At 35.5% G+C, this 12,153-nt stretch overlaps 2 protein-coding genes across 4 annotated transcripts in view; both read right to left on the bottom strand.

The window, feature by feature from the left end:
• ODAPH (odontogenesis associated phosphoprotein) overlaps nucleotides 1-12,153 on the bottom strand; it is a 31,750-nt gene that overhangs the window by 16,138 nt on the left and 3,459 nt on the right. The gene's annotated exons all lie outside the window — the stretch shown is intronic.
• The window catches only part of THAP6 (THAP domain containing 6), an 18,004-nt gene continuing 5,851 nt past the window's right edge, over nucleotides 1-12,153 (bottom strand). For both annotated transcript variants that reach the window (XM_060148015.1, XM_060148014.1), the window contains exons 4-5: nucleotides 11,774-11,899; nucleotides 1-340 (exon numbers count right to left, since the gene is read on the bottom strand). In XM_060148015.1, the coding sequence (XP_060003998.1) occupies nucleotides 86-340; nucleotides 11,774-11,899 (381 nt within the window). In that variant the 3' untranslated portion in view covers nucleotides 1-85. The remainder of the gene's footprint in view (nucleotides 341-11,773; nucleotides 11,900-12,153) is intronic.

Below are 12,153 nucleotides of genomic sequence, written 5' to 3' on the forward strand. Positions count from 1 at the left end.
TGACAGATATTATTTAATGATGGTAATCATTTTCTGAAAAGCTGTACCAATAACAATTTTAGGTAGAACATAACATGAAATTATTTCATGAAATATAGTCTTGTTCTATGCTCTCCTGACACCACTCCCAAGAGAAAGCTTCCAGTCTATTTGCTGTTTCTTTGCTGATGAGACATTCATCCTTTAATTCCCTGATTGTCTTCCTCAATGATTTTTGTAAACGTCTTTCTCGGCCTAAAACATTCCGCAGACTTTTCTTGGTATCCTCTAGCTCGCTGATCACTTGATCTAATTTATGCTTAAGTTTCTTTGGACTGTCCATCACACTGTAGCTATGTTCCTAAAAACATAAACACCAAGTTATTAAACCAGACAGACAAGCAGTGAGATAAAAAATTATAACTAGGCCTCAGCTATTTCTCCACTTACTATACTTAGAGAAGATCTTTAAGTTGGTGATACTAAGAGGTTTAAAGAACACAGGAAGAGGATGGGGGTAGAACAGTATTTTTGGCGCCTAGGGCTTCCCTCTTTGTCTAAGGCCAGGCATACACGAGGAGTACAGAATCCTGTGGATGGGAAGTACTTCTCACCTGGAGGTAGGTATCTGCTTATGAACAGCGAGACATTCACAATGACTATACAGCTTTTGGTCCCTAAGTGTGGAGCTGCTAAGTTTAAGTTTTACCTACCACAAAACTTAAATTTTTAAACTTTTAACTGAATTGCTTTATTTTGATGAATATTTCACTTTATAAGGTATGAAAGGAAAGGAGCACTGAAGCAGGTCCTCAGGCTGGTTGTTATGGATTTAGAGATGACTCTGGTCTTGGGGTTTTAAAGAGATAATTTAAGTTCTCAGTATTTACTGTGGTTATGTTTATGTCTGCTGGGTAGACTTTTCTTCATCCAAAAACAACACTGACATATCTTATAAATGTAACATAAAATAATTTTGAAAAGCTGTTACTTAAAATTAGTGAAGAGGACTTTGCTTTCAGCCAAGATGCAATAACATAGACTGGACTGACTCCTATCTAAAAAAACCCCAACACATGGCCAAAAGATGTAAAAATGTTTGAAGATAAACAGACATCAGGCAACGAAGGCAGATACTGCAGAGAGATGGGAAACAAAGAGGTGAGTCCTAAGATTGCCCAGCTTACTGCCTTGAGAGAGTTCTAGGCCTCAGTGCAAGGGGAGGAAACCCAGGTAGAGCTTGGTAGATAGAGTTGAGGAGATAGTGCAAAGTATCCAGGGAGACCAAGGTGGCTACAGTTCATAGGGCAAAGTATTAGAGAGGAAAGAGCTACACAGAGAGAGAACCCTGGAGATCTTCAGAGGCTCCCCCTCAAGTATTTCCTTGTAGGAAACTGCTCCAGGTTGAGGAAAGAGTGACCAGAACAGGTCAGGAGTGCCCTGAGCTCACAGGGCATAGACACTACTCCCATCAGGCAGACCAGATTCATGGGGCACTGAGCGGAGTATACAAAAGTCTTGCCTCAGTGATGGAGAAAAAATAGCCTGAGACTGAGCACTGCTCTAGTCCTACCTAACAAAGCAAAACCTGAAAGGATCAAATTGTTTCCAAATAACGAAACTCCGTAACCAAGCTCAAGAAAACAGGACAAAAAACTATCCAACATCCAGCAAGGTAAAATCCGGCACTCAAAATTTACCAGGCACACAAAGCAGCAGGAAAATACGAGCCATAATAAGAGATAAACCAATCAATAGAAACCAACCCAGAACTCACAAATGTTAGAATTAGCAGACAAGGGAATTAACAAAGTTAGTAAAACTGTATTATATATGTTTAAAAGTTAAGCAGAGACATGAAAGATATTAAAAGAGAATCAAATAGGATACCTGTACATAAAACTTACAATTTAAATGTATTTATAATAAATTTAATAGATTTGTTATCATAATAAATAATATATAACAGATTTACTATTATTTAAATCTCTTTAAAAGATAATTTATTGTTTAAACAAAAATAATAAAATGTAGTGTGGGGTTCATAGCATATGTAAAGTGAAATGTATGATAGCAGTAGCAAAAAAGGTTGGAGAGGAGAAATAAAGTATATTATGATAAGATTCATATACTATATGCTAAGTGGAATAATATCACTTATCATGTAGCCTGTGGTAAATTAAAGATGGATGCTATAAACCCAAAAGCAACTATCAAAGAGTTATGGCTGATGAGTGAAAAAAAGGAGACAAAATGGAATTGTAAAAAAAATTCAGTTAATCTAAAAGAAGGCAAAAAAAGAAGAAAATGAGAACAAAGAACAAATGGAACAGGAAATAAGTAAGATGACAGATTTAAACCAAACCATATCACGTTAAGTAATGTGACATAAAAAAATTTAAAGTAATGTAATAATAATCACATTAAGTGTAGAGTTTAAATAATCCAATTAAAAGGCACAAATTATCAGGTTATATTAAAAAAATCAAGACCCAAGAGTACATGCTGCCCAGAAAAAAAGCACTTTAAAGATAAAAAGACACAAACAGGTTGAAAGTAAAGGAGTTGAAAAAGATACACTACAATAACACTAATAAACAGAGAACTAGAGTGGATATGTTACTATCAGACAAAGTAGACTTCACAGCAATGAATACTACCAGGGATAAAGAAGGCCACTTCTTAAAAATAAAGGGGTTAATTTATCAAGACATAAGAATACTAAATATTTAGTACCTAATAACAGCTGCAAAATGTAACAAGCAAAAACTGACAATTTAAGGAGAATTAGACAAATCCACAGGTATACTAGAAGATTAACAGCTCTCTCTCAATAAAAGATAGAACAAGTAGACAGAAATTAATTAAGAATGCAGATTTGAACATTATCAATTTGACCTAATTGACATTTATAGAACATTCTGGCTAACATCAGCAAACTATACATTCTTTGCAAATGCATGCAGAATGTTTACCAAGACAGACCATATTGTAGGCTATAAGTCTCAAAAAAATTAAAAGCATTCAAGTCACACAAGGTATATTCTCTGACCACAACAGAATTAAGTTAGAAATTAATAATAGAAAGATATTGGGGAAATTCCCCAATATTTGCAAACTATATAGCACACTTCCAAACAACCCATGGATCAAAGAACAAATCAAAATGGAATTTGGAAGTATTTTGAACTAAATGAAAATGAAAACACATTTAATTTGTGGAATGCTGCTAAAGCAATACTTAAGGAGAAATTAATATCACTAAATGCTAACGTTAGAAAGGAAGAAGCCTCAAATCTATGACCTCAGCTTCCATCTTAAGAAACTAGAAAGATGAGGGCTTCCCTGGTAGCGCAGTGGTTGAGAGTCTGCCTGCCGATACAGCGGACACGGGTTTATGCTCCAGTCTGGGAAGATCCCACATGCCGCGGAGCGGCTGGGCCTGTGAGCCATGGCTGCTGAGTCTGCGCGTCCGGAGCCTGTGCTCTGCAATGGGAGAGGCCACGGCAGTGAGAGGCCCGCGTACTGCCAAAAAAAAAAAAAAAAAAGAAAGAAACTAGAAAGATGAGCACATTTTACTGAAATAAGTAAAAGGAAATAATAAAGATGAGTGGAAATCAGTGAAGTAGAAAATAAAAACAAAAAATAAATGAGAAAAATCAGTGAAAGCTAGTTCTTGACAAGATCAATAAAACTGATAAATCTCTAGGCAGACTAATCAGCAATAAAAGAGAACAGAAACAAATCACTGACATCAGAAATGAGACAGATGGTATCACTACAGATTCTATAGATATTGAAAAGATAATAAGGAAATGTTTTGAATAATTTTAAGCTAATAAACTTAACTGAAATAAAATGGACAAATCCCTTGGAAGGTAACTAGCTCCTTAAAACACTTTCCCACAAAGAAAATTACAGTCCCAGATTGTTTTACTGGGGAATTCTACCAAATATTTATAGAAGAAATAACCGCAAATCTATACAAACTTTTCTAGAAAATTGAAAAATAAGGCAACATTTTCTAACTTTTTCTTTGAGGTTAGCATTATTCTGATACTGAAACCAGACAAAGACATTCAAAGGAAAGAAAACTATAGGCCAATATTCTTTGTGAACATACAAGGAAAGATTCTAAACTAAATTTTAAATCTAATCCAACAATATATAAAAGGAATAACATCATGAAGAAGTAGGGCTTATTCCAGAATGCAAGGCTGGTTTAACATTAAGAAATTAACTGGGGAATTCCCTGGTGGTCCAATGGTTAGGACTCTGCTTTTACTGCTGAGGGCCCGGGTTCAAATCCCTGGTGGGGTAACTAAGATCCCACAAGCCATGTGGTGTGGCCAAAAATAAAAATAAAAACAAATCAATCAGTGTAACTAATCATACTAACAAACTAAAAAATAAAACCCAAATGATCTCTCAGCAGACACAGAAAAAGCATTTGACAAAACATTCCTTTCTGATAAAAATTCTCAGCAAAGTAGGAGTAGAAAGGCACTTCCTATGTAACAGTATGGATGGACCTAGAGGGTACTATGCTAAGTGAATTTAAGTCAGACAGAGAAGGACAAATACTGTATGATTTCACTTATACGTGGAATCTAAAAAACAAAACAAATGAACAAACATGAAGCAGAAACAAAGTTGTAGATACAGAGAATAAACAGGTGATTGCTAGAGGGGGTGGGGAGGAAAGAAACAGGTGAGGAAGTAGGAGGAACAAACTTCCAGTTACAAAGTAAATGAGTCAAAGGTATGAAAGGTACAAGTGTTGGGAATACAGTCAATAACTATGTAATATCTTTATATGGTGACATATTGTAACTATACTTATTGTGATCAGTTTGAAATGTATAGAAATATGGAATCACTATGTTGTATAACAGGAAATAACATAATGTTGTAGGTCAATTATACTTCAAAAACAGACAAACAAACTCAGAAAAAGAGTTCATATTTGTGGTTATCAGAGGCAGGGGATAGGAGGAGGGAGAATTGGATGAAGGCAGTCAAAAGGTAAGAACTTCCAGTTATAAGAGAAATAAGTACTAGGGATATAATGCACAACATGACAAATATAATTAACACTGCTGTGTTATATATGAAAGTTGTTAAGAGAGTATATCCTAAGACTTCTCACCACAGGAAAAAATTTTTTTTCTATATCTTTAACTTTGTTTATATGAGATAATGGATGTTCACTAAACTCACTGTGATAATCACTTCCTGATATATGTAAATCAAACCATTACTGTACACTCTAAATTTATACAGGGCTATATGTCAATTATATCTCAGTAAAACTGAAAGAAAAAAATTGAAAGGTACTTCCTCAATCTGATAAAGGGCAGTTATGAAATAACATATTTAATATCATATGAATATCTTTAATAGTGAAAGACTGAACAACTTCCTCCTAAAATCAGGAGCAAAGCATAAAGATCATTTCTCAGTACTTCTCTTCAGCATAACCTTGGAGGTTCAAGGTAGTGCAATAAAGCAAGAAAAAGAAATGAAAGGCACTCATATTGGAAAGGAAGAATTAACACTGTTTTTTTTTTTTTTTTTTTTTGGCCACGCTACGTGGCTTGTGGGATCTCAGTTCCCCAAGCAGGAACTGAACCTGGGCCCTCAGCAGTGCAAGCATGGAGTCCTAACCACTGGACCGCCAGGGATACCATAAAACTGTTTTTAATGACAGACACCATGATTGTCTATGTAGAAAACTGGATAACCTCTAAAAAAAAAGCTTTGATAATTAATATGTGAGTTTAGCAAGTTCGACAGATACAAGATTGATATACAAAAGTCAATTTATTTAATAGAGAGGGGACAGGAGAAGCAAAGAAGAACTACAATCCTGCAGCCCGTGGAACAAAAACCACATTCACAGAAAGACAGACAAGATGAAAAGGCAGAGGGATACATACCAGATGAAGGAACAAGATAAAACCCCAGAGAAACAACTAAATGAAGTGAAGATAGGCAACCTTCCAGAAAAAGAATTCAGAATAATGAAAGTGAAGATGATCCAGGACTGTGGAAAAAGAATGGAGGCAAAGATCAAGAAGATGCAAGAAATGTTTAACAAAGACCTAGAAGAATTAAATGACAAACACCTAGAAGAATTAAAAAACAAACAAACAGAGATGGACAATACAAAAACTGAAATAAAAAATACACCAGAAGGAATCAATAGCAGAATAACTGAGGCTGAAGAACAGATAAGTGACTTGGAAAACAAAATGATGGAATTCACTGCCACGGAACAGAATAAAGAGAAAAGAATGAAAAGAAATGAAGACAGCCTAAGAGACCTGTGGGACATTAAATGCAACAACATTCGCATTATAGGGGTCCCAGAAGGCGAAGAGACAGAGAAAGGACCCGAGAAAATATTTGAATAGATTATAGTAGAAAACTTCCCTAACATGGGAAAGGAAATAGCCACCCAAGTCCAGGAAGCACAGAGAGTCACATACAGGATAAACCCAAGGAGAAACACGCTGAGACACATAGTAATAAATTGGCAAAAATTAAAGACAAAGAAAAATCATTGAAAGCAGCAAGGGAAAAAGGACAAATAATGTACAAAGGAACTCCCATAAGGTTAACAGCTGATTTCTCAGCAGAAACTCTACAAGCCAGAAGGGAGTGGCATGATATACTTAAAGTGATGAAAGGGAAGAACCTACAGCCAAGATTACTCTACCAGGCAAGGATCTAATTCAGATTCAATGGAGAAATCAAAAGCTTTACAGACAAGCAAAAGCTAAGAGAATTCAGCACCACCAAACCAGCTCTACAACAAATGCTAAAGGAACTTCTCTAAGTGGGAAACACAAGAGAAGAAAAGGACCTACAAAAACAAACACAAAACAATTCAGAAAATGGTCATAGGAACATACCTATAGGTAATTACCTTAAACGTGAATGGATTAAGTGCCCACACCAAAAGACACAGGCTTGCTGAATGGATACAGAAACAAAACCCATTTATATGCTGTCTAAAAGAGACCCACTTCAGACCTAGGGACACATACAGACTGAAAGTGAGGGGATGGAAAAAGATATTCCATGCAAATGGAAATCAAAAGAAACCTGGCATAGCAATACTCATATCAGATAAAATATACTCTAAAATAAAGAATGTTACAAGAGACAAGGAAGGACACTACATAATGATCAAGGGATCAATCCAAGAAGAAGATATAACAATTATAAATATATATGCACACAACATAGGAGCACCTCAATACATAAGGCAACTGCTAACAGCTCTAAAAGAGGAAATCGACAGTAACACAGTAATAGTGGGGGACGTTAACACCTCACTTACACCAATGGACAGATCATCCAAAATGAAAATAAATAAGGAAACAGAAGCTTTGAATGACACAATAGACCAGATAGATTTAATTGATATTTATAGGACATTCCATCAAAAACAGCAGATTACACTTTCTTCTCAAGTGTGCATGGAACATTCTCCAGGATAGATCACATCTTGGGTCACAAATCAAGCCTCAGTAAATTTAAGAAAACTGAAATCATATCAAGCATCTTTTCCAACCACAACGCTATGAGATTAGAATGAATTACACAGGAAAAAACATAAAAAACACAAACACATGGAGGCTAAACGATACGTTACTAAATAACCAAGAGATCATTGAAGAAATCAAAGAGGAAATCAAAAAATACCTAGAGACAAATGACAATGCAAACAGGACGATCCAAAACCTATGGGATGCAGCAAAAGCAGTTCTAAGAGGGAAGTTTATAGCTATACAAGCCTACCTCAAGAAACACGAAAAATATCAAATAAACAATCTAACCTTACACCTAAAGGAACTAGAGAAAGAAGAACAAACAAAACCCAAAGTTAGCAGAAGGAAAGAAATCATCAAGATAGAGCAGAAGAAAATGAAATAGAAACAAAGAAAACAATAGCAAAGATCAATAACACTAAAAGCTGGTTCTTTGAGAAGATAAACAAAATTGATAAACCCTTAGCCAGACTCCTCAAGAAAAAGAGGGAGAGGACTCAAATCAATAAAATTAGAAATGAAAAAGGAGAAGTTACGACACTGCAGAAATACAAAGCATCCAAAGAGATTACCACAGGCAACTCTATGCCAATAAAATGGACAACCTGGAAGAAATGGACAAATTCTTAGAAAGGTATAACCATCCAAGACAGAACCAGGAGGAAATAGAAAATACGAACAGATCACTCACAAGTAATGAAATTGAAACTGTGATAAAAAATCTTCCAACAAACGAAAGTCCAGGACCAGATGGCTTCAGAGGTGAATTCTATCAAACATTTAGAGAAGAGCTAACACCCATCCTCTCTCAAACTCTTCCAAAAAATTGCTGAGGAAGGAACACTGCCAAACTCATTCTATGAGGCCACCATCACCCTGATACCAAATCCAGACAAAGATACTACAAAAAAAGAAAATTACAGACCAATATCACTGATGAATATAAATGCAAAAATTCTCAACAAAATACTAGCAATCAGAATCCAACAGCACATTAAAAGGCTCATACACCATGATCAAGTGGAATTTATTCCAGGAATGCAAGGATTCTTTAATATACGCAAATCAATTAACGTGATACACCATATTAACAAATTGAAGAATAAAAACCATATGATCATCTCAATAGATGCAGAAAAAGCTTTTGACAAAATTCAAAACCCATTTATGATAAAAACTCTCCAGAAGGTGGGCACAGAGGGAACCTACCTCAACATAATAAAGGCCATATACGACAAACCCACAGCAAACATCCTTCTCAATGGTGAAAAAGTGAAGCATTTCCTCTAAGATCAGGAACAAGACAAGGATGTCCACTCTCACCACTATTATTCAACACAGTTTTGGAAGTCCTAGCCATGGCAATCAGAGAGGAAATAGAAATAAAAGGAATACAAATCAGAAAAGAAGAAGTAAAGCTGTCACTGTTTGCAGATGAAATGATACTATACATAGAGAATCCTAAAGATGCCACCAGAAAACTACTAGAGCTAATCAATGAATTTGGTAAAGTTGCAGGATACAAAATTAACGCACAGAAATCTCTTGCATTCCTATACACTAATGATGAAAAATCTGAAAGAGAAATTAAGGAAACACTCCCATTTACCACTGCACGAAAAAGAATAAAATACCTAGTAGTAAACCTACCTAAGGAGACAAAAGACCTGTATGCAGAAAACTATAAGACACTGATGAAAGAAATTAAAGATGATACCAACAGATGGAGAGATATAACATGTCCTTGGATTGCAAGAATCAATATGGTGAAAATGACTATACTACCAAAAGCCATGTACAGATTCAATGCAATCCCTATCAAACTACCAATGGCATTTTTCCAGAACTAGAACAAAAAATCTTAAAATTTGTATGGAGACACAAAAGACCCCAAATAGCCAAAGCAGTCTTGAGGGAAAAAAACGGAGCTGGAGGAATCAGACTCCCTGACTTCAGACTATACTACAAAGCTACAGTAATCAAGACAATATGGTACTGGCACAAAAACAGAAACATAGATCAATGGAACAATATAGAAAGCCCAGAGATAAACCCATGCACCTAGGGTCAACTAATCTATGACAAAGGAGGCAAGGATATACAATGGAGAAAAGACAGTCTCTTCAATAAGTGGTTCTGGGAAAACTGGACAGCTACATGTAAAAGAATGAAATTAGAACACTCCTTAACACCATACACAAAAATAAACTCAAAACGGTTTCGAGACCGAAATGTAAGACTGGACACTATAAAACTCTTAGAGGAAAACATAGGAAGAACACTCTTTGACATAAATCACAGCAAGATCTTTTTTGATCCACCTCCTAGTGTAGTGGAAATAAAAGCAAAAATAAACAAATGGGACGTAATGAAACTTCAAAGCTTTTGCACAGCTAAGGAAACCATAAACAAGGTGAAAAGACAACCTTCAGAATGGGAGAAAATATTTGCTAACGAATCAACGGACAAAGGATTAATCTCCAAAATATATAAACAGCTCATGCAGCTCAATATTAAAAGAACAAACAACCCTATCCAAAAATGGGCAGAAGACCTAAATAGACATTTCTCCAAAGAAGACATACAGATGGCCAAGAAGCACATGAAAAGTTGCTCAACATCACTAATTATTAGAGAAATGCAAATCAAAACTACAATGAGGTATCACCTCACACCAGTTAGAATGGGCTTCATCAGAAAATCTACAAACAACAAATGCTGGAGAGGGTGTGGAGAAAAGGGAACCCTCTTGCACTGTTGCTGGGAATGTAGATACAGCCACTATGGAGAACAGTATGGGGGTCCTTAAAAAACTAAAAATAGAATTACTGTATGATCCAGCAATCCCACTACTGGACATATACCCAGAAAAAACCATAATTCAAGAAGACACATGCACCCCAATGTTCATTGCAACACTATTTACAATGGCCAGGTCATGGAAGCAACCTAAATGCCCATCGACAGATGAATGGATAAAGAAGATGTGGAACATATATACAATGGAATATTACTCAGCCATAAAAAGGAATGGAATTTGGTCATTTGTTGAGATGTGGATGGTTCTAGAGACTGTCATACAGAGTGAAGGAAGTCAGAAAGAGAAAAACAAATATCCTATATTAACGCAAATATGTGGAACCTAGAAAAATGGTACAGATGAACCGGTTTGCAGGGCAGAAATTGAGACACAGATGTAGAGAACAAACGTATGGACACCAGGCAGGGAAAGTGTAGGGGTGGTGGTGGTGTGATGAATTGGGAGATTGGGATTCACATGCATACACTGATGTGTATAAAATTGATGACTATTAAGAACCTGCTGTATAAAAAAATAAAATAAAAAAGTAAAAAAAAAATTTATTTCCCCACTTCAACAGTAAATAAAACAACACTGTCTATAACAGCATCCAAATATATAAAATATTTAGGGATAAATCTGATAAAAGGAGTGAAAGACCTGTATACTGAAAACTACAAAACACTGCTGAGAGAATTTAAAGGTCTAAATAAATTATGTGATACAATGAATTCATGGGCTGGAAGACATAAAATAGTCTTATTAAGATGTCAGTTCTTCCCAAGTAGATCTGTAGGTTCAACATAATCCCAGTCAAATCTGTAGGTTCAACATAATCCCAGTCAAAACTCCAGCAGGATTTTTGTAGAAATTTATAAAGTAATTCTAAAATTCATATGAACATGCAAAGAATATCCAAAACAACTTTGAAAAAGAACAAAGTTGGAAGATTAACACTGTCTTATTTCAAGAATTATTATAAAGCTATAGTAATCAAGACAGTAAAACAGATCTGGATTCCAGGCCTGATTCTAACATCAACAGGCAATGAGATGAATAAAGCTTCAATAATGTGTGTGTACGACTGTCCTTTAAGAAAACTAAAGACATAACTATTTTTTAAATTAGATATTTCCATATAGAAACTATAGTACCTATAGGGAGGAATTAATTATTGTATTTTATTGGTTGAAATATCCTTGTGAAAGCACTCTTTGAACTATGTAACAAAAGATTAACTACCTGTGGATCGTTATTGCAAATATATAAATTATAATGCCCCTGGGAAGCAATATTTCTGGATATTACATATTAAAAAAAAAATCTCAAACACCTAAACTCCTAGTTTTTCAATAAGATTTTGAAAACTTAATCCTGAGAGAGAGGACATGGTCATCTTAATATTAACATTAGCCCAGTAAGTAATTTTACTTACAAAAATGAACTGGGACTGGAATTCTTCGATACACGAGGAAGCACCAACAAGCTGGTGATTGTGGTTTGTGACTGGAAGGGCTTTGAGGGTGAAGTTTTTCCTACAATGAAGATTTTCTCTTTTCCCCTGTTAAGAATAGTTAATAACAATCATTGTAGATTTTCTATCCTTTTGAAAAATTTTAACCTTCTTAACTGTATGTAGTAAAATTAATATATTTCTTTTTCTGGAAATTGCTATTAAAAGTCAGTAAAAGTTAGGGGCTTCCCTGGTGGCGCAGTGGTTGGGAGTCCACCTGTCGATGCAGGGGACACGGGTTTGTGCCCCGGTCCAGGAGGATCCCACATGCTGCGGAACGGCTGGGCCCGTGAGCCATGGCC

This window comes from Lagenorhynchus albirostris, chromosome 4, assembly GCF_949774975.1.
Source record: "Lagenorhynchus albirostris chromosome 4, mLagAlb1.1, whole genome shotgun sequence".
NCBI lineage: Eukaryota > Metazoa > Chordata > Mammalia > Artiodactyla > Delphinidae > Lagenorhynchus > Lagenorhynchus albirostris.